This window comes from Protopterus annectens, chromosome 2.part2 (assembly GCF_019279795.1).
Source record: "Protopterus annectens isolate FY-2018-M chromosome 2.part2, PAN1.0, whole genome shotgun sequence".
Classification (NCBI taxonomy): Eukaryota; Metazoa; Chordata; order Ceratodontiformes; family Protopteridae; genus Protopterus; species Protopterus annectens.
In genome coordinates this window covers 702,315,433-702,340,194 of record NC_056730.1, presented here as the reverse complement: position 1 = coordinate 702,340,194, position 24,762 = coordinate 702,315,433, and the positions used below count along the sequence as shown (strand labels likewise).

The following is a 24,762-nucleotide window of genomic DNA, read 5'->3' as shown; positions in this document are numbered from 1 at the left end:
AAGGAACTCATCCTTCCAAATTTCTCAAATACTCCTGTGTAGGTGATAAATGCATAAAATGCATGGAGTTAAGTTTCTTATTGCTAGTATGTTCACTGCCCAGAACTCTCTGTAAAGTTCACTACTGATTGGTTTTTGATGCTTTCCTAATGACACCTAACTGTAGCTATATTTAGTATAGATAAGGGGAGTGTATGATATCCATGTTACTACACTATTCAGATGTATTCTCTTTTCATTGCACAGGCAAAAAATGTCTCAGACAATGACATTTCTGTTTTTTTGTCCATTTTATAACAGGCACTGGGGATGAATATCTGCACGTGTTACATCTGTAGCAAAATATTTTTATTAATTTCCTGAAAGTGCACAGCAATACATCAAAGCATTGTTTACAGTTTTGTGTAAAACAAAAGCTGATATGAAAATTGTATTTATTTTTTTTTCAAAACAGCTAATAATAACAGTAGAAACACTACAAATATTTTAACATTTTCACAAAGTATATAAACAAAATAGGTGGCTCTTCGTCAGATAAAGACATTGTTCCATACATGGCTTGCAATAAGGAATCTCACTTTTTCTGAAGCTGTCTTGACAGAATGTCAGCCTGTTAAAAGATAAATAATATAATAATATTACTCTTCATCCTGGCTCAGAGCAGTAAAAAAAAAATGTCTGTAGCAGCAGAGTCATGGATTGTTAAAAAGAATGCAACATTCACTCTAATATTATCATTTAGGTCATGTGTTATTCTGAGATAATCAAATAGATCTTTTGATCTTTTTCATATAAGTGCAAATATTAAAATATAGGTTTAGGTATACTGTTTACATCCTTGTTTTCATTTACAATTAAGTTTCTTTTTCTAAACTTGACTGCTAGGATTAAGCTGGATTTGTAAATGTTACCACAAAGTGTACGCCTAGTGTAAATTTTCTAAGTGAATAGAGTGCACAAATATTGTGTTAGGGTTTTTCTTGAATTCAGAAATTGTACACAAAGCTTACACATAGCATGTACTCTATGGTAACCTTTATGAATCTGGCTTTATATTTTCAAGCTGTTGACATCACTCTACAAGGATTACACCTTTTATGTTTTCAGGTTTCATATAGCTCACCCTGATCTATGCAAAAACAGGAAACAGTTGCTTTACCAATGGCAAACTTTGCGAATGCCATTCCTGCGAATCAATATCACTGAAAATCACTTTTAGTGATTTTGAGGTTGTCCTTTTCTCAATGTTAGGCAAAAATGGAGTCAGTATAGATACATTTGGGGAGTGTGGGAATCTCCCCACACATGTTGTGTAAGGGGTTTTGCCCTCCCTGCAAAAAATAAAAAAAAATTTTATCACTGGAAGTAATTTTTAGTAATATTGATTTGCAATGATGGCACTCACAAAGATTACTATCAGTGAATCAACATAAATGTACAAAAGCAATGTGTCAGTGATAACTCATGGAATAAACACCTGTCAGAATTAAAATCAGTGTTCCAGTCACAGCAAAACTGATTAAAATGTCATTGTTCCACAATGAGACAAACAGTTGTAATCCATCCATCCATCCATTCATAAAGTCAAACTGTACTCTTTGAAAGTGTGACTAATGTTTTTTTTTTTTTTATGAGTCTCATTGCCACTCCATTACTATCCATCTATAGATGCCACTGAGAAACCAGATATATGTTAAACTGAAAAAAAAAATGACTGTAATAATTTATGTAAATATTGTCACATTTCAATAAAAATAATGAATAGTATATCTTAAAGATTAATTACTGCATATAAAATAATCTTCAGAACTGGTCTGGAGACAAACAACTATGAAAAAATGTTGGTAACAATACTTTACACTTGCTGCCCATAAGAAAAATCCCTTACTATTACAAATCTTTAAGATGCTAAGTATAAGTAACAACAGATTATCTTGAGGCAAATAACTTGACAATATGCCTTTTGAATTCGCTATTCAAACATGCGGAGCAAGGAAAAAGAACTTATGACCTCCATATTGGCTAAATAGTTCCCATTAATTCTCAGACAGCTACATTTCATGTGTGATCTAACTTTCAACAGGCCTTGCAACTTAACGTCTTGGCTTAGTGGTGCAGAGTGAGGGAGGTAGATCTAACTGCAAGTTTGGCACTTGAGGAGTCAAATGGGAGGGTGGAGTTAGGAAAGGTGGTGGTATTTTACTTGCTTACCTATCCCAGCAGAAGGGGAGGGGTCATAAGCAGGGATGGCAGCCCTTGTTGTGATACCAGGCTGTGCATCCCATGCTTACAAAATATTGAGAGCACACACCAATAGGCATTGTTGGCTTTAACTGACTTACATTATTATATTTTGGGTTTTGGGGCTGGAAAATGGGTATGGCATATAAAGTGAAAAATTATGGTCATGTATATTATGATGCACTCTGGCACCTCAATCTCCTCTCAGGCAATGGGGGGTGGGGATTTCAGATTAGGAGTGGCTCCCAGTGTTGGCGATTGAGGCCATCAAATTATGGTCATGTATATGATGCTGCACTCTGGCACCTCAATATCCTCTCAGTCAGGCAATGGGGGGGGGGGTGAGGATTTCAGATTAGGAGTGTCTCCCAGTGTTGGCGATTGAGGCCATCAAATTATGGTCATGTATATGATGCTGCACTCTGGCACCTCAATCTCCTCTCAGGCAATGGGGGGGGGGGGGATTTCAGATTAGGAGTGGCTCCCAGTGTTGGCGATTGAGGCCATCATTTGCAGCCAATGGTCTACTATGTAGGGGACAAAAAATAAATAAAAAAGGTGCACACAACTTAACCCACTGTGGAAACACAATTATTTTATTTAAGTAAAGGGCACCTTCACCTCTTCTTGCATACCACCCAGGGTGGTTAGACGTCCTGCCATTTCTCTTAAAGACATTCTGTCTCCTTGACTTCTGACTGTCTTTAAAGGAAATGGAAACTTATCCTTCAACAATTTTAATTTGTTTGTGACTCAGGATAAAATCGCTGTAGTCCACATTAACACTATTATTCTAAACAGGCTGAAAATTCAGATTCATCCTGTGCACTCACTATGTGACATATTGTCTGGAATATTGGGAGAATACAGAACTAAGGCAGTGGTAACTAATTTCAACCAGCTTTTGTCACACTGTATCCCTGTCTATAATATTGATATCAGATAGGACCAGAGCAGATCATACAGTAGTGCATACCTACCTCATTAAAAAGTCAAAGCCTACTATCTGGAGTGATGGCTGAGGTTCCTCCTGACATATATGCACACACACACACACACACACACACACACACACACACACACACACACACACACACACACACACACACACACACACACACACACACACACACTCACATGTACACACACACATGCAGGCGAGCACACACACACACACACACACACACACACACACACACACACACACACACACACACACACACACGTGCGCACACACATACACACACACACACACACACACACACACACACACACACACACACACACACACACACACACACACATTTGTGATTTAGTACGGTTTATCAGGTGACGTGTTCCATCTTTTGTAAACCTCTAGCGACTACTAGCCAGAAAATCAAACCTGCAAACCTCTTCACTTCCTTTTACTAGTCAGTAAATCTTTATGTTTACAGTGCAATAATCTCTACAGCAAAGTAACTTTAGTCATTTCTTTTACTGACGTGCAGCTTTGTGTTTTCTAGATGTTAAGCACTGAATCTCCACTAGTCAATTCTGAAGCAATAAACCATTTTCTTATTTTCCCATAGGGTATTACTAGCGTGAGGAAGCAAAATATTAAAATGCAAATATCATCAGCATGTGTAAGACATATTAAAAAACAAAACATCAAAATGATAACTACAGAAGGTAGGGGTTTGCATCTTTCATTTGAGACAGGAAACTTTTACTACAAGTGGACATCATGTTGTTTTAATTCATTCTTCCTCATTATAAGAATATATCTCAGAAATAATGTGAGATGTAGCTCCAAACATTTATATTTTTATAGCTCTTCCACATGTAAGATGCAGTTCAAAAGCTTGGAAACTGAACTAGACCCATCAATCTGCTTTGAATGCTACTTATGTGGTAGGCAATGCACTCTGGCTGTCATTAAATATAACAGAATGTAATCTCGCATGATATGCATCTACAGCAAGGATCCAGTTCAGTTAAAAATCATACTACATGTTTTAGGGTACCGCTGATACCTTCTGCAATACTGTAATCCATGCATTATAAAGGCATGGTATTCTGATCAGCATTCAGTTTCATTTGAACATGCAGAGTATTTTCTCTATCTCACCCCATGACTTAAATAATACTATCATGAGTAGCAACATGACCACTATAGTAAGAAATAACCAGTTGTGCTTAATTAAGAGGTACATGCAGTCATATTCACAGATGGATATTAGAAATGACAGTCTTATCATGATGTAAGAAATACAAAGGCAGCCTGCACCACTGAGAAGCAGAAACAGATGAAAGACAGAGGCAAACAAATAGAACAACTGAAAAGGGCAGCTATTAGGGTATAAAACTGCAGTGCATAAGGACAAAGCTAACTATAATATTTCTGAATACTTAGGAGTGACTGCCTTCAAGGATTTATATGAAGTAAAGAGCCATAGTTATACAGATGAAGTAGACTGAGTTACATTATTAGCATGCAGTAAATATACACTTGTTTCAATAATGTCCACAGAAGCTATCAAGAAGGACTCACAATAAATAACTCATATCTGCCTCAGATTTAAACAGCAAAATGATAAAATAATCTTCTTACCAAAATGTTTTTCAAGAAATTCCTTCTAGGGCTCCGCACATAAGTGCACTCCTCTCCATCACATAACTTGATTTCTTCTGAGACCTAAAAATGCAAGTAACATGTTTATGTTTCACTGTACCATCCTCAGACATACCTAGTAAAATCATTGAAGAAGGACTCTTTTTTCTTACTGATAAGTGGTTTCTGATATCATTGTTGGCTTCTGCTGCACCCCAGGCCTTTTGTTTACCACTACTACTTCTTGGTCCCCCTTTATGCCTCAACATTAACTAATCTCAGCCAGTCCCACTTGCTCTCAGTTGCTAAACAAGCTCCTTGCCTCCAATTGAGTTGAGGAGGTGGAAATGACTTGAGATGAAGGATCCCAGAACTGCATTTAGAGGGCTGATAGAGCAAGAAGAAGATTACATCACTTTTATATTGTATTTCTTGTCCATTCATCTTTCATTGCATGTAAATGACAACATCCCAAGGTACTACTCACTTCAGCACTCTACCTGCTCTCAAAATAATTTAACTGCTATTTCTTCTTTAAACATGTCCTGCCTGTATCTTCTGGCATCCCATGCCTAGAGTACAAACCAAAGTTACCAACATGGCAAGCAGGTACACTTCCATTGTGCAACAAAGGGATATGTTATAGCTTGAAATGGACCCTGTAATGATGAACGAGATGTGGACCTAGTTTTCAGTCATGATCTCTTACATACATACATACATACAAACATACATACATACATACATACAAATGTTTCAAGTGTGGGCATTAATGCTTTTCTAGCTTGCCAATATACCAAAACACTTGTTCCCATAATCAGTATCCAGACTGTTCTTAAAAATATCTAAACTAGTACTTGGTTTAATGTAATTTGGTAGTCTGTTCCAAGCATCAGCTACTCTGTCAGAGAACCAATTAGTACACTTCTCATTCCTATAGAATCTTCTACATAGGTTGTCTGATGATTCTCTAGTACGTTTTGATAACCCCAAACATTCCCAGAAGTAGTTGTCCCAAAATGCCCTATATACCTGAATAAGATCTCCTCTTAAATATCTGTAAGAGACACTACACGTTCAGATATTTTAGTCTTTCATAATAACTTATATTTTCACATCCATGGATGCCCTTGGTATAGTTCTGCTGTACTCTTTCCAGTTTATTCATGCTTGTTTTCCTATAGGGTTTCCATATTGTTATTCCATACTCAAGTTTGGGTCTAATGTGACTAACAAACAATGACTTCATTATGTTTGATTTTCTAGACTTTATAAATCATTTTTACAACCTATAGTTCTATAACTATCATTAGCCAATTGGTTGATATGATTAGAAAAACACATAGCCGAATCTACCCATATACCCAGGTCCTTAAATGAGTCTACAGTTTCAGTCACTGTGCTGTATTAAATATTCACCTTTCAGTTTATGTCTCCCAAATCTCATGTGCTTAATTTTTGATGTGACACTGTCCGGTTTGATTCTCAGCCAGAGCGTCTTCTGTGTGGAGACATGCGTGAATGGGCGTACCTTCGTTGAAGGTTGTGCGTCAGGGCTAGTAACTCGGCACGTAAAACTCAACTACCAATCATTAGCGGACCGGAGTTCCACTGTGGCGACCCCTAACTGGGAAAAGCCGAAAGAAACAACATTTATCAACATATTATTCTCCTGTTCCCAAATGGTCAATTTAGTCAAATTATTTTGCAGACATGCCTTATCTGTAACACTTGTAATCAGTTTACCCAATTTGAGGTCGTTAGCATATAGACTGTAGAACACCTCAGATGAAAAAGTAAGGTCTGAAAGATACCATCTAAACAAGTAAGGGCCTAGGACAGAGCCCTGTGTGACACCTTGACTGTAACCAAGGATTTCACCTGTCCAGCTGGTGTGTGATACTTGCCATGTCCTATTTGTAAGCCATGCAGCTATCCATCTTATCAACAGTACATCAATACCTAGTTGTACTAATTTATTGATCAGTGTTTTGTGTATGACCCTGTCAAATGCTGAAGTTAAATCTATATAAATCACATCACGGTACAATTTTTCATCCATAGCTGTTATTATATTGTTATAGAACATCATGTTACAGGTGGTAATAGATCTATTTTCAACATATGCATGCTGATATATGCTTTCAAGTCCCAACCTATCCAGTTCTGACAATAACCTATCCAGTATTACCTTTTCCATTATTTTTCCACAATATGAAAGTAGACTTAAGGGTCTGCATGGCTCTGGGTTTGTCCTACTCTTCTTTCCCTTAAAGACAGGTTTAATAAGTGCATGTCTTCAATCTTAAGGAATCTCCCCATATTTATATGACCTAGTGAATAATAGATATAATGGTAGTGTAAGTTCTTGCTGAAGTGTTCTTAGCACTCTTTGTGATGTTTGCATGTTCTCCCAGTGCTTGTGAGAGTTTTCTCCATGTATTCTGACTTATTCCCAAATCCCAAAAACATGCTAGCTGATTGACTAGTCTGAAGTGTCCATATATATAAATATATATAGATATATGTATGCACACATCTAGATTTTCTCACCAAAACTTAATCTCCGTTCAAAAACCAAAGCGTCCCGCAGGTAAATTACTCTTATCCTTTATTATAGCAAAAAAATGGAATGCCCTGCCCTCAACTCTAAGATCCTGTACCAAACTTAATAACTTCAAAAAACACCTCCATTTTTATCTCTATCAAAACAGGAAATGCAATTGCTCTTTGCAGCCCATTCCTCCCACTCTATCTTCCCACCTCTCTCCAGGCTAACCCCTTTTACCTTACTTTACCTCTACTAAATTCTCACCTCAGATAACTAAATAGCAATCTCCTAATCTTATATTCCATTAGCCAGTATTTTTCCTCCGTAACATTTGAAACTGCTGTAATTTATTCTCTGTAGCTAACTGTTATTTCCAATGAAACTGTCTCTGAATATTTATGTAACTGTTGTAGTGTTTTATGTAATTGTATGTAATTGTATTAACATTTTAACTGCTGTTTCCTGTTGGAGCTTTTCTCCCCGGGCCTCCACTGAAAACGGGCCCCAAGCCCAGTGGATCTCCCCGGTAATCAAACTGCAATAAATAAATAAATAAATAAATAAATAAATAAATAAATAAATCAACATCCCTCTCTCTCTCCACACACACACACACACACACACACACACACACATATATATATATATGTATATATATATATATATATATATATATATATATATATATATATATTGCAATTATCTTTGCCCTTATAACCTGAGTCTGAGGCCATCCTCAAACTAGGTAGGTAACTACCTTGCTGTACAACTGTAGTTTGGGACACAAAGACATAGGCGTTGAACAATCAAACAAGGATTGTAACATCTCTAATGACAAAGCAGTGAAACTCGTGCATGTTTCTTCCTAAAATGCAATAGTAATGGTAAATGCTTTCACTTCTAACATGCCTTAAGTGATACTGACCACCACCACTACTTGCCAAGTTTGTATTTCCCATTGGGATTCTGGGAGCTGTAGTCCTGTTCAAAAGCATTCTCTTCAGAAGTTAAAAGCAGGATGGCTCTAGCAAACCTGCAAGTCCCTCATTTTGAGAAGTGGTGGAGTGATGCCTTGGTGAAATGAAGCGGAATGGGACAGAACTGCTTTTTGTCTGAGCATTTCAGTGAATTTGCTTTTTATTGGTGTTCTTGTTTTAAGCATACTACTGGTAAGGAAAGCAAGCGGTTATCACAGACTATGCAAAACTGGATTTGGTTGGATTGGGTCAGCAAGTGTTACATTTTTTTCTGATGTTCTGAGTATTTTAGTTGGCCCCATGCCATTTAGCTTCAAAAAGGTATTGTAAAATGCATGTAAGCACAATTTAGTGAGGTGTGAATTTGATGACACTATGGTCCGAATTTGAAAAGAGATGCTCTCAGAGTAAGTGTGCCCAGATTCTGAAAGACCTGCTCTCACTTTAAGTGACTTACTGCTACGTAAGGCCTATCTATAAACACGCTTACTGTGGGGATCAAAATACCTGCTTCCAGTGTAAGTGGTCACTTATACTGAGATCAAGTCTTTTGGAATTGTAGCCTATAAGTAATATGACTGAAAAATAAAAGAATGTTGATCACTTGTGTCATTATTGTCCATATCATAAGATCTGTCTAAGTCTAACTATAGAAATGCTTAAAAGCAGAGTACAAGTGCATGGTTGGGGAGTCACAAATGATTGTGCTGACACACTTGTTGAGTATAATTTATACAAGTTTATTCTGGGCATTTAAAGATGTCCTTTGCTGTAGGATTAGAACATATTAAACTTCAAAGAACTGATGTAAATTGAATGAACAGGCTGAAAAACTTAAGGTATATTCGATATAGGAAACCACAAGGCCTAAAATGAAGTCTTGTCTCTTTCAACCATTTTAATTTAGGACCTGTCATGTTCATGAAAATTTACTAAGTGTACTTTAGATTTTGCAGCTGCTTATAAAATATACATGACTAAGAATAAGATATCTGGAATGTTTTGTTTTAAATTTCTAAATGATGTGATGCTAATTAGGTAATTATTCAGTAGTATTATATAGTTCCTGTATATTATGATGTTTGTTTTTTTGTAAATTGTGCACTGTTTTTTCACATATTACCTAATAAGATTTATCTAAAAATTGATTATTTCCTGCTTTGCTGTAGTCTTTGAATCTTGTCATTTGAAATGTTTAATTGTTTACTTGCTTTGTGAATTATACTCAGGTATGTCCACACAGTTTCTTCCAGTTTAGGTCTGCAGCCAGGGGGATATTTAAGCAATAATTCACAAATATGTGTAGGTATCACATGATTTACCCATGGCTGGTGTGGTAGGTCCTCATGATCAAACAAAGCCAGCGTGAGTAAATCCTCTAATACCCACACCCATCCGTGGATTGTTGCTATTATACCATGATTCTAAAGCAGTGTGGATACACTGGGGTAATTATTAGTGCCATTCTGAGGGATAAAAGGATGATGGAGCAATGCATGTTAAACTCCTTGGTATCCAGCACAATTACTTACTAAATCTTCTATTTGCTATCTGTCCCTGGAGACCATGTGAAACTTTGAGCAGAAGACCTAATTTTCATAGGTGACTCTCTTATGAATATCTGGAAAGGAATTACCATTGTGGATTAACACAGCAGGTTTCTTTGATGTTATGGACAGTACTTCCTTCCTAGCTGTAAATGCAGTACAATAAGTTGACATCTTTTGTCTGCAATTTTACAGTAGTTTCACACACTCATGGCAGCACTAACTTATTTTTCCCTTTGAATAAGGACATTTGTGGCAGATATTTGTTGATTGTGGTGTAATACATGGCGAATGGATTAAGAGTGCTTGGCTGTTGGCTTTGTCAAACAGTAAATTATGCTGTCCACTATCCATTAACATGCTGCTTAGCTTCTTTGAATTCAGTATCATACAGATGTGTTTCTAGAAAAAAGTGACCAGTGTTGCAGGAGTGTTGTTGGTTATGTGTATTGTAGCATTTTTTATTTTTGTATTAAAATGGACACTATATGCTGTTATTGTTTTTTCTTAAAACAATTAAGTGTTGGCATTGTTAACCTCTGGTCTAGTTTCAGAGTAGATTCAGGTAATAAATCTCTAAGACATCACTAAAAGTGAGCTTGAACAGGAACTAAAAATAAAGCCAATTATAACCAATTATTTTGGCACTTACGCATTCAATAGATAAAACAGTATATACTGTATTTGTCAATATAGCCATGAAACCAAGACTAAGTATGTATGTTGTATATAACTACAGCAAAAATTAACTGTATACCATATTAAATGGAAACAAATGTTGCCTACAGAGTGTATCTATGTATATTTTTGGATATAGTTATATGGTCTCTGAAGTATATATACATAGATTGGCAGTTGATATCCTAGCACTCATCTGCGTCAGAGAAGACTAGGTTAAATGAACAAGGTACAAAATAAAAGTAAGAAGTTCATAATTTAAGCTTTCAGTGAAGCTATCTTTGGATCACACTTACCTGTCAGTCACAGAAACCATACCTAAACTTGTACAAATCTGTGAAGAGGTGCATCTTTGAGATATAACCACATTCCAGACTTTACTATGTAATGACAGGTGTATAATGGTGTTATTTGCAGATTTCTTCTTATTGGCTACAAACTGTTATGTCACAGTCTCCTCATTTTTACTCCTTTTAGGTAGAACTTAGGAGCTAGATCAGCTGGAGATGACCTGACGACATACTTCCACTGCATTTTGCCCAATTATCTTCTATAGTTAACCATATCCTAGCTGGTCACCCCACCATGCCACTCCTTGCATGACAGGACACACCCATAACAGTGCCAGGCATAGGCTGTGACTCACAGCATGGGGCAATACATTCTGTGTTCTTACCCATACCTCTCAACTATACAGATTTTCACAGAATGTCCAGATTTTTGTCTCCTATTTTTGTGTGTTCCTCCTAAAATATGTACTTTTCTGGCAAATAGCTGAAGATTGAAGTCATTAAATAATGACAAACATTTGAGTTTAAAACTCCACATCCTTCAGAAAATTCATGCTAATGCAAAACCTATTAAACTATCAACTTTCTAAGATTGTAAGAGCAGTATTTAAAATCTGTCCCTATTTGTCTCCCTGTTATTTTAGGCTTTGTCCAGATTTTTTGCTCTAAGAGGTTGAGAGGTGTGCAGTCTTACCATAATAATACACTATCAAACGGCAGCACCAGACTATTCACTTTCCAGGCCATTAAGCAGACACTTTTTGCCAATCATCGCTGCTGACCTTAGCTTGTGATATGTTCACCTGTCTAAGAAAGATGAGTATCTAATATTCTCAGTTGAGCTATAAAGCACTTGTCTTATTTTCTGAGAAATATACAGTACAGAATTCTACTCAGGTGCAGTTTGGGTAAAAAATGTTCCTGTGTTTAGAAAATTATATCAGATGCTATTAAACATTAAGAGACAAAAGTCTTGGAAATTACAACTGGAAGCAGTTTAGTTATGTACAGTCCTGCAATATATCATACCTCTTAGCTATGCTATATTTCAAAAACAGAACTCCATTCCACATTGTAAAGCTCTATCATATATTCAGTATCAAAGCCTAGAAGCACTCTGAAATGCAATGAATGAATATAAAGTAATTCTAACAGAATGTAGGAAGGCATATGATATTGGTGTACATTAAATTGTAGCTCATCAATCAGTTAAAATATTGGTTTAACTAGGTGAATAAAGTGATCCTGATCAACTGACAATTTCTGTGCTTTGAAATAAAATAAAAAAATGATTGGCATTATGTGCACTTTAGACTGTTTTCATGGGTGCCACAACAGATTATTATAAACAAGAAGTGAAAACCTGTGAGAATGCAATGATTTTGAAATTCTTTTTTTTTAATAGTTAATGTACTGATGAGAACTGAGAGTAAAATACAGATACAAAGCTATAGAGCAATTAGGGTAAGAAGGACAAACTGTCCCAGGAAGTCTATGCTAAAGACCAGCTTCTGGTAGGGCAGTTTGGAAATCTGCAGGAAAGGATGGCTCCCATGCACTACTAATATCAATGTGATTTCAGAAGGTGACAAACCAAAGGCATTTCCATTTGTGGGAAGCACTGACTGATTTCAAAGAGAAAACTCAAAGTAAATTAAAAGAAGTAAATAAACTGATGGAAATCAGACCCTAAGCCACACAAAGTACTTCCCTATGTATTTCATACCAAATATACTACCAATGTCACTATACAGGTAAGTATACCAGCTGCAGAGCTGGCATCATTGCACAGCTAATTGTGCATTCAGTATGCCAAAGGTCAGATCCCAGTTAAGTCATTTATTTATTCTTTCATTCTCATCACATGCATTCTTTATTTTAATAATAACTCACATTCAGATGTGGGAAATGCAGGAGTTGACCACAACTGATGTAGTTTGATCATGACAGCAAAAGTTGAGTGAGCAAACAAAGCCAACAAAGGGTAAACCTACACTACCCAGACATTGATGAGAGTTATTGCTAAATTATGTAAAAAAGTAAATTCTTACTTTATTTAAAATAATGTCATTGTATGAAGAAATTTAATTTCTGTTGCATTTCTTCTTTCATTTGGGATATGACTTATGTACTGTGGATGTGTTTGTCATATAAATATCAACATTTGCAAAATAATCAGTTTAATATAATTGCTACCTCTTTTTTTAAGGAAGTCATGAGTGCACATATGTCCAGCCGAGTATGATAGGATATTGTGCATGTGTGATGTCTTATAGAATGTCTTTCAATTCTTTTAGCATTATTTTATTGTCTGGCCCAGAACTGTGTGCATGGGAGGGTGGGATTTCCTGTTGAAGGCGTTACTACTTGAGTTTCATTTCCCTGTTTAACATCACAGAGGCTATGGTGGCTGCATCCTTTATTTTTATTAGCTACAACCACTGTGCTTTTTCTTCCTTTACTTTAGTTTTCTAGCTGCCCCTCTTCCCATAGCTAATTCTTGAGTTAGTGCACATGGGCATACGACCAGGTGACATGCATTTTCATACTTTAGTTAGTTACCATTGTATAGCTATCACTGCGAATGACTGTAACAAGCCCAAATTAACAGCCATACGAAGAGCACATTTTATGGAGTCCTTTTTTTTTTCTGGTGAATGTCAGAGCATGACAAAAGATGAAGTAGCTCTGCCAGGGCAAACTTTTTAATCAAAGAAGTATTCAGATAAACAAAGGTACAATAGCCATGAAACAAGGATAGGAAAAAAGATAAAACATTTCTCTGTGGGCTCAATAGGGTCAGAAACGTTTAAAGAAAAAAGGTAATTGTTGCTGCTGTGATTTTGTACAAAATATATAAAATATCAATGATTTTAAACATATGTTTGTTTGTGTCTTTCGGCTTTTCCCGGTTAGGGGTCGCAACAGCGGAACTCTGGTCCGCTAATGATTGGCAGTAGAGTTTTACGTGCTGGCTTGCCGGGCCTAACGCACAACCTTCAACGAAAGATAATGAAGTATGTCCAAGAGTAATAGGCTTCATCATATTTGAAAATGAATTGCATGTATGAACCCTTCTGTAGGTACAGCATACACCTGAACAATTTATCTTCTTCTCATAGTTTCTTCAGCACCACATTTCTGCGACCTTAAGCTGTTAATTTTAATTAGAATCTCTCCTATTTCTTATTCTCAGTGTCTATACTGCACTAGGTAATGAAAGCTCATTCTGAGTATCTACATATATATGTGAAGTGAGAGGTAAATCTGCATTGATAGTATACATTACCACTATAAGTTCCTGGACATTTTGTGATCTCCCCGTATTGCACTTGTGTGTACTGCCTCAGACTTAATGATGTTCACTGTGTTATCCTTTACTCTGTCCCTGGGATTCAGAGAATTTCTCTGTGCCCATGCTAATTGGTCAATTAGCAAGACAAAGGAAATTTTTGATTCAGAGACATGGTATAGCCATAATGAGATTCATTCCTCATTAGTGTCTCATTACCACATCACTGAATTGAGCACTATGTCATTTTTAAGTGTTCCCACCAGTAGCCCATGCATTACGTAAGCAAATACACCTCTCGGCATATACACACACACACACACACACACACACACACACACACACACACACACACACACACACACACACACACACACACACACACACACACACACACATCCAGATTTGGCATTCCCTGCCATACATACTGTGACTACTCAGACAGACACACAAACACACACACACACACACACACACACACACACACACACACACACACACACACACACACACACACACACACACACACACACACCAGATTTGGCATTCCCTGCCTTACATACTGTGACTACTCAGACACACACACACACACACACACACACACACACACACACACACACACACACACACACACACACACACACATATTGTCTCAACTTCCCCTACCTACCTATCTGCCTAACATACTGTGACCACCCAGGCAGACAGACAGACAGACAGACACACACACATATCCAGACTTGCAATCCCCTACCTAGACCCCTTAGTGTGACCACCCAGGCAGACAGGCAGACATCACCCCACCCCCCACACACACACACCACCCCCATGCCTTCACCAGACTTACCTCGCTGCAAGTAGTCCCATAGGAGTGAATGGATGGCGTGCCATCTTTTGACAGCTCTCACTTTTTTTCCTAGCTTAAAATTTTACTGTATCAAGCAATAGTTTGAATCACTCTAGTAAGTAATTTGGGACTTGCAAACAGTTCTGTGTGAGAACATATGGCTAATTAGCATTAACCACACTCCCCAGAGTGCTGTATTAGCATGCAGCTTCACTCACAAGACCACACTCAGTGGGAAGGGTCCCCTGAGGGGAAAATTTCAGTGGCAGAGAAGTCTCAGAATCAGAAATGCTTAGTGCAATGTGGAAACCTTCTGAGATAAGGTTTCTAAATCAGATTAGGCCTTTCTGAATCTCAGGATCTATCCTTAAACTTGTCAAATGTTAGTTGTGCTAAATGCAGATAGTACTACTACTGCATTAGTCTAAAGTATTTGCATCTTGTGTATCATCTGATCAATGGCACCTGTTAACTACTGGGGCAACCTGGTCATTGATATGCAAATAAAAGAATAAGTAAGTGCCCCACCCATAGGCAGAGAGGGGATCTAAGAACAAGAGCTTCCTACCTCTGATACCTGTGGCATGTCAAGCTCTCTCTTTCCACCGGGATACCATCCATGAGACCAGTGCTGAGCTTGGGAGAGTTGGATGCCGATTACCAACAAAGCAAAGACCAGGATCAGGACTCTGCGCTGGCACACCATGTTAGGATACTTAGTGCCGTTTGGCTGCATATGGCTACAGAAAAAGATATTAAAACAAGAAATGAGACTAAAAAGAAAATGCCATACATTGTTTCTTTAGAAAACTCATATGATATCAGTACCATAGCAATCCATAGGGAAAATCACATTCAAATTGTCACAGTAGAATAGCTAATCCCTATATATTGGGCGTGTGTGTGTGTGTGTGTGTGTGTGTGTGTGTGTGTGTGTGTGTGTGTGTATGTGTGTGTGTGTGTGTGTGTGTGTGTGTGTGTGTGTGTGTGTGTGTGTGTGTGTGTATGTGTGTGTGTGTGTGTGTGTGTGTGTGTGTGTGTATTTAAAGAGAGAGAGAGAGAGAGAGAGAGAAAGAGAGAAAGTGAAGGAGAGCACACACACACACAGACACACACACACACACACACACACACACACACACACACACACACACACACACACACACACACACACACACACACACACACTAATTATACCAATATGCATGGCCACAATGTCCATGGGCAATCCCTGTTTTATAGTTATAGGTACAGTTTATGCTTTTCTGCAGCAAAATGTAATGAAATTTGTGGAGGAAGTCCATTCTTGTCAGAACTACAGTGGTACCAAACAACAATTTCAGTGATATTTGTGTGTCAGACTTCTTTCCTTATGAACTTTCATGTTGTGGTTTAAATCACAGATTATTTTTTCTTAATAACAGTGTCTAGTACTGACTAAAATTCACAACAGCCATAATTAGGAAAGCATTGGGTTTATTTTAAAAATGTTTAACAACAACCCTAAATATGCAAACACAGACACATGTACATATATAATAAAAAATTCACAAGTTACATCTTACCACTACCCCTACGTCAAGGGTAAGAGGAATCATTTTTGCTTTAAGGAAGACTATAGCCTGTAATTGAAGATAAGAACAGGTGTGTGCGTGAATGTGTGTGTGTGGCTGTATGAAGTGATAAGTAGAAAGGGTTGAAAGGGAACACATATTATAACACTACTGTTTGTCTTACAGTATTTTTGTGTGGCATTATCTAGTAAAAGTAGTTCATGTCTGTGGAAACACATCTTAAACAGTTAAATCACTGAAGCAAACAAGCAAACAAACAATGCAGTACAAACACTGGAAGCAGAATTCATCAGAACCAGCCCCTATGTGCCTTTACTTGGATGTTATTTGCCCAATAGTCAGCTGATAGGTAATAAATGTTTTACAAGAGTAAAAGTCTTACAGAAATTGGATTGACATATTTCTACTGCCAGTACTCACCACAGAGGTGGGACAATATAGTACATGTTCCCATTCCACATCCGTCCATAAGGAAGTACAGGCATGTGAAGAGGGAACAGAGGGTATAAGAAGAAAAATTCCTGGCAGCCAAATATCACTACCCTGGAATTCCTTGGCCTTCTCACTGGCCCTGAGCATGGGTCAGAATAAATCCAAGACCTGATCACCCTCTACTCCAATAACCACAAACTTAGATCCACTAACAAGGCACTAATTGCAATTTCCAAAAGCCTTTACAGCTCTGGTGACTCCCTGTATTCTAGCAACATTGCCAAGACTTGGAACTCCCTAATACTACAAATCAGGTTAAAACCTAACAAAATCATCTTCAAAAAAAAACAGCCTGTTTCCCACCTAAACAACTCCTGGACATGCAACTACCTAGCACCTGGCTGACATATTGGAGCTCCTTTCCTCATACCCACTATCCAACCTCCTCTTTAAAACCCCCAGAGATGCACTATGTATTATCACACGTTGCTTACCAACTCACTGCCACCTACTCCCCGCTGTCCTCTCTATACCCATTACCTCTCCCATAGACTAAGTTGAAAAGCTTTCCCTTAAAATGTCAATGCACCTCATATAAACTTGTCTATACTCTCCTCCTTTTTTACTTTTCCTTTCTTTTCTTATCTTCAGTACATCTTCAAGATTATCTCTACTAAACATACTGTATGAACAACCACCATGTGTTACTACCGGCTATACTTTTAATTATATGTCTAAACCTCTATGCTTATGTAAATATCTTATGCAATCATATGTTATTATCTGCTATATTTTTATAAGTGAATGTGTAAACCACAATGTTCATGTAAATGTCTTATGTATAGTACGTTAGCAATTGTTCTGGAGCTTTTCTCCCCGGGCTTCCGCTGAAAACAGACAGCTCTGTCCAGTCGGACCACCCCATTAAACAAATGTATAATAAATAAATAAAATAAATGGGCATTCAGGAATACCCACTAGACCTGGTGGACAAGGAGACCCCCCCCCCAAAAAAAAAAAACTGTTCTTTTTGCAAATGTATGCAATATAGAAGATTTCCAATTATATTTGTTATCTGTTTAATTAGTACCGTGCAGTAACAGAGGTGAAATGTTTTCAAAACAGAGAATAATCAGCTTACTAATCATAATTAGTCTGTTGTACAAGAAATGTAGAGATTAGGCTCAGAAACTGGAAAAAGGTAAACATATCAAGGATGTCCTTAGCATGAGACTTGATCTTAACTGTGCTTACCAATGCTTAACAACAGCTTGTTAAGGACACCTAAATACTGTTAAGATTGGTTATTAAGCTAAGGACCAACATTGGGCAGTGCCAGCCATCAAAAACCAGTGGCAGAAGCTAGAACAGCTTTTAAAAGCTGTTAGATGCTTTACTCTGCCACACTTATAAATGAAAGATTTGACCCAACATTTTGACTTTGTGAAGAGTAACTCTGGTCTGTTTAATCCAATAAACTTTAAAAGTGTTATGGTGGCTATAGATGTCGGCCATGCAGCACACACGGTGTATTTTGACCTGGCCAATGTTTTTGACACTATTCCCCACACTGGCATCATACAGAAATTAACTGCTTTACAAATCAAGCCATATATGGCAAGATAGAGAGCAAACTGGCAAAAAGACAGAAGAGCCTGTACAGGGCATGTTGTAGATACCTCATCAGAAAGTCTAAAAGTGACCAATGGTGTCCTTCAGGGCTTGGTGCTGGGGTTTCCCCTTTTTTGGTATTTACTTCTCAGATTTCCAAGAAAAATGTCAAGACCTTCACTTAATAAAGTTTGGAAATGACTGCAAAATGGGGTTGTTGTTAAGCCACCTTATGATACCCAATCCCTTCAGAATGACCTCTCCTCAGTAAACTCATTTTGTATATTAAAAGCGGGCACAACCTATGTGCAAAAGAGTGTAAAAATCATCACTTTTGATAGACAATTCTTCCCCTCATTATACTATACAGACAACACACCATTACAAAACAAAAATGTAGTTAGGGACCTAGGTACTTGGGCTGATAGTGCCTTTTGCTCTTTTGACAATCATGTGACAATGGCTGTCATGAAATCCTTTTATTTATTTCAGCTAACTGCTAAAGGAATATCATCAGTGTCTAAAGATGTAATCAATCCCTTCTACTTAGCATTGATCAGGCCAGTTATCAAGTATAACACCCCATTAGGATTTATCTCAATAAACATATCAAACAATTACAAAGATCCTAAAAGTTCCTAACTTAAAGAAATCACAGGCCTAAATCCCCTGAGCTACCAGCGTTAGTTCAATGTCTTATAAACTTCTGAGGGGAGATCTCTGCCTGACTTACCATGCCATTGCAGACCTGATCAAATCCCCTGAGCTACGAACTTTAGTTCAATGTCTTATAAACTTCTGAGGGGAGATCTCTGCCTGACTTACCATGCCATTGCAGACCTGATTTTCATGGGCCTCCTGTTTCTCTGCTGTTCCAGTAGTTCCATCAACAATAGAACTAGGGATCTAAAGCGTTACCAGCAGATTAATAAAGCATAGTGGTAGGACAGGTTTATAGGCTAGTACCTACCACACCTCTGGAATAAATTACCTCTATGTGTTAAGCAATGCAACTCACTGTCTTCCTTTAAATATAAATTTGATGAGTGGATAGGTTTCCACAAATTTACTCTGTGATTGACTGTTTTGACCCACCTGGAGAAAGGATGTGCAGCCTGAGGTAGGGATCTGCCAAGGCTGGAATGGTCCTAAGACACAGTGGTCTTGTAATATCTATGGATTTATGAATCTATTGAGTATGGTATTAGATTGTGATGTGGTACTGAGGGATTAGATTAGCAAAGAAAACTATGTGATTGCTTCCAGTATGACAGGCCATGCCTTATAGCTTCAGTCATCGGAAAGACAGGGGAGCTGATGGCTAGCAGACATGGACAGAAAAAACAATACATCTCAAAAAAAAAATCAAAAATTGATGAAAGTGGCCAAGTCTGGTTACTCAGCAAAAATCTTAAACCTACTGAAATACTAGTGGAACACTTTCAAAACCATTTTGGATTGCAGGAGCAGAATATTACACCCACTTTACACTAGGTGGCAGCAGCTACATCAAGTCTCTGCATCCCAATGGGTCTGAGTCACAGGTGTTGGCATACATCCAACATATTTCCAACTTTCCTGAGCACCCTTCTGTTGGAATTTCTGTGGTACCTCATTTTTCTGGACAACTGGGTGTGTACACACTAACTGTTATTAAACAAAAATGCTGGGATGTCTTTCATACCTCTTAACTTCTTCGAGCAATAAATCTTGACAAAGCCATAAAAACTGGAGACAAAGGCCTAAAAATAGGGACAATGTTTAAATATTGCTCTTACAAACTTAGAAGGCTGATAGAATAAAAGGTTTTGCATCAGCATACATTTTCTGATAGATATAAAGTCTGAAACTCAAATATCTGTCATTATTTTCCAAGTTCAATCCTCAATAATTAGGAAGTGGTTTGCCAGAAAACCACAATTTTATGAGGACAGACAAAACATTTAAGGCATAAATCTAGGCATTCTGTTAAAATATGGACAGGTGAGAGGTATGATCTGTTCATCTTTATATCACCCCAAAAGGAGCAGCTCCCATTATATTCTATTAAAAGGATTCAGATGTTATAAACACACTGCAACCACAAGGGCTAAATGTCATAGTTACAAACAATCCAAATCTGTCTTTAGACATTTTTGTCTGTCTGTTTCTCTTGGGTACACAGGGCCTCAAACTAAAGTGCAATGTCTCTTGCTAACCCATGTAATCAGCTGTTGCATTAAGTTCTTGTCACTGTTCTTTCTTCATTTTATAATTACTTCTGTGGTTAAAGACAACAAATACATTTTGAAGGAATCCAGGTGTATGAGTATCAGCATTCTGTAATCTCTGCATTTCCCTGATCTCCATTTCTGCTATCATTAACTCTCCCCACCCACCAGCAATGTATTCTGATATGCTCCTTTGTCAGCATCTCACATCTTTTGGGAGCTGACAAGAAGCAGCAAATTCTTCACTCTCAGAATTTTAATGAGGTTTCTGTTTCATAAATGCATCTCTCTTTCCATGGAGAAGTGTCCACAGCCTTTCAGAGCATGACTCACTCCTGCTTAAATGTGTGACCCAAGGAAGTGTATTATGTTCTAGTTTGATCAGGCTTGCTATATTATTGCAACAGCTCTTACACCAAATTTGCATATAAGCAGGAGCCCTCACAAAGGTATGCAGTACAGCTGACTGAACTACATAAAAGATATGATCAATTTCACATCCCCAGATCAAAGGGTTCTAATTCCCTGCAAAATCTGATATTGCTCATATAGGATCTGCAGCAAAGACTGATATGTCTAAAATGTGACTAATAATTTGCATTAAACAGCATATGTGATAATGAATAACTGTAAAAATAGGCAACTCTTTGTGCAGTTTACATTAAAAGAACCCCCCCTGCTGTTCATCAGTGTAACATGATACTTGCCTGTTGTTTCACCTTTACTCCCAACTCCCCACAATAATCACATTTACAGATAAATATTCAGTTTAGTTTCTACCATTACATACCTGATCATAAAAAATGTAATGTTCATTGTGACCACAGTAAACTCTTTCAAGTAGCGTTACAAAGCAAGATGATATTAATCATGAAATAACTAAGAAACACTTTAAACTTTTCTGCTATTAGGTAGAAATGTAATTCCCATCAAGCAATAATTAAATTACGGAGGACTGTTGAAACCTCAACCCAGGGAAAAAGAGAGGAAAGCTTCAAGGACACAGAGACTGTTGGGGAGTATGGAAAAAGGCAGCACAAATAAGCCTAAAAGTGAAGGAGGGCAATGAGCAATCACATAAACAGCAAATGTTAAGGGCTAACATGTAGACATGAAGGTAATGGTACATTTTGTCAAATTGGTCATTGGTCTCCTGGGAGGCTGCCTGGAGACTGCGGTGCTGTATTGCTGAGATGGGAATTTGCAGGCACATTTTTAGGGTGAGATGGGAATTTTATTTGCCTACCGTCTGAGCTAGATAACAGCTTGGTCGACATCCTTCCTACCCAGGATCTAGTGCAGTCATCACCATTCCCTTAAAAGTTGCACAGAATGAGAAACACATGGGCGTCAGGGACTTCTGGATATCTGTCATAATGTTGTGTGTCATGCACCTTTCCACTCAAATACAGTCAAGTAGCCCTTGATAACCAAGGAAGCTTGCTGCCAAAATTACCTTCTGTCAAGACTATATTCTCCATTGTCATCTTTCTTCTACACATAACACCATTTCATCTAGTCCCCTTAAGATCTCCCTCCATTTTATTGCAAGTACCAACAGTGCATCAGCTGATTCAAATATACATCCTTCTTCCACTGCCTTGTGGAAGGATCAAATCAGTCTCTGCCGTTCTCTCAGACCATGGCTGTATCCAACTACAAAAACAATTTGACTCTTCTTGTGATTTGTTTATAACCTTTAATATCTTACTGTATTGCATTGTCTGTCATTGGTATTACAAGTAGCATTACTGGGTTTCTACTTGCTTCTATTAATGTGAAAGGCCTGTCTTTGCTTTTCACTCTAAATAACTCTTAGAGGAACCTGACAGACTGTGTCACAGATACCTCTGAGTACTGTTTAGCCTTAAAAAAACTTTTTCTATGCCTCTCTTTCATTCCATTTCAAGATGTAGTGAAAAACAACCATCTCCCTGCTCCTCAGAGTTTAGCTTTCCTCCTGTGTTCCATAACCATAATGGCATAGTTTCTGTAATCTGAATTTTGCAGTCTCCTCCTTACAGATTAACTTTAATTATCATGAGCTATGGCCACATAGCGTCAGGTACTATCACTATGCAATATTTCATCTACCCATAGATATACTGAGCTCTGCCTGAATGTACCAGTTTTAAGGGACTTCTTTCTCATTTTGTGGCTCAGCAGTAGGTACAATATATACTGTAATATTAGAGATCTCTGTTTTGTATCCCCCCATTTAACATTTTCAAGGAAAAAAAAAACACTGATTATTGTTAACTCACATGTTCATCTTTGTTCTTGAAACAGCCACTACTTTCAGTCCCTACCTCCCTCTTATAGCAAAAGCTCCAGTTCTGAGACTAAATACTCAGTCCCCCCCTTACTGCCATAGCTCTGCTGTGCTTCCTGATTATGACTTGCATGCAAATGGTACACCAGTCAACTTCCAACACCCCATTGGGAAGCTGAAGGATCTGCCTTGCCCTAAATCACCTGCTTCTGTGGTAAACCAGCATCGGGCGCAAGGTGCAGGCCTTCCAATGCACATGTTTCTGTGTGTGCGACTGCTGTTGCTGCTGTACATCCCCCCGTGTTTACTAGGAGTAATGATGCAGAACAAAATTTCCCCCTTAGGATGAGAGAGCTACCCATTGGTTCCTTATTCTCCCACTTCCAGCCATTCTTCTGATACCGGGGTTGCTAACCAGCAGCATAGTCAGGTGTAAAATGACAATGCCATCAGGCTTGGCAGCACCATCAAGCCCCATTCTGTGTTTTTTTTTTTTTGTAATGTTTGGCACTAGTTTCAATACGAACAATTAAGGGAGGAAATAAACACAGATATTGTGATTTTTACTGCGACACCCTTGTTGTAAAGTTTTTGCTCTACTGGATAGCATGCTCTTCACGCATTTCAGTTTTTCAAATGCACTAATGTGCAGCTCAACAGTAAACTTCATTTTTCATACCAAATAAATCTAAATTTCTCAATAAATCATGTAGGAGTGATGATTGTCTGTGCTACTGCTTACTTTATTTTATAAGCATGCACATAGAACTTATTCACTGCCCAGCGCTCTACAACATAACTAATAGTAGCATCCTTTCTACTGTCCTCACCAGACTCTGTGTTCTATATCTTCTGCAGTTTCTGTCTCTCTCCCTCCACATCCAACCCCACATGAATACACTTTACCACCCTATTCATTCCAGTCTGTCCAAGACCACTCCTTAATACTTAAATATTTAAGTAGTAGTTTTTGTTATACGTTTAAGCATACCTGCTATCACATTCACTTCTCTTTTGAATCATAGCTCTCCCTTCTCCATATTCTGGCCAGATATCTTGTCCTCCTGGATTCCAAAGCCCCAGTAATTTTTACACATCTTATATGTGGTGACTAAAAGACATTTGGGGATCTATTCTCCCATCCTGGCTGAAAATATTTGTAACCCCAATTTGAGTTGGTAGGACGACAAGTGTGGAAAATATGAGGCTGATTAATACCCAAGAAACTACTAACTTCAGATTGTCCTTTACAACTAGATTCACTGTGGAGTACCATCAGATTCAGGAGATCATGTTTAAAAACTGGGGTATTTTGGTAGGGGATGGTGGTATTAGACCCAAAATTAGTAACAAACCCATAATAGTTTGGAAAAGGAGATTGAATATCAAGAACCTGGTTGAGAAACCTATTATGCAACAGGGTGACACAAAAATTAAACAAATGTATAAATGTGGGAGATGCCATTACTGTAGTTATATCAATGTGGGAGAACTTTTTGAAATCAATGGGTTCACTTTGAGGATGAATGGGCACTTTAACTGTAACAGTTCTGGTGTGCTCTATGGGGCCCTATGTCACGTGTGTCCTGCCTTTTACATAGGCAAGACGGAGCGGACCCTGACCATCATTTTAAATTTATTATAATT

General features: G+C 37.8%; 1 protein-coding gene across 1 annotated transcript in view; it reads right to left on the bottom strand.

Annotated features, from left to right (window-relative positions):
- Positions 1-290: 290 nt before the first annotated feature.
- Positions 291-24,762, bottom strand: part of LOC122796047 (progonadoliberin-2) — a 30,192-nt gene continuing 5,720 nt past the window's right edge. The window contains exons 2-4 of the mRNA XM_044064514.1: positions 15,585-15,756; positions 4,835-4,918; positions 291-610 (exon numbers count right to left, since the gene is read on the bottom strand). Of these exons, the coding sequence (XP_043920449.1) occupies positions 575-610; positions 4,835-4,918; positions 15,585-15,752 (288 nt within the window). The 5' untranslated portion in view covers positions 15,753-15,756 and the 3' untranslated portion in view covers positions 291-574. The remainder of the gene's footprint in view (positions 611-4,834; positions 4,919-15,584; positions 15,757-24,762) is intronic.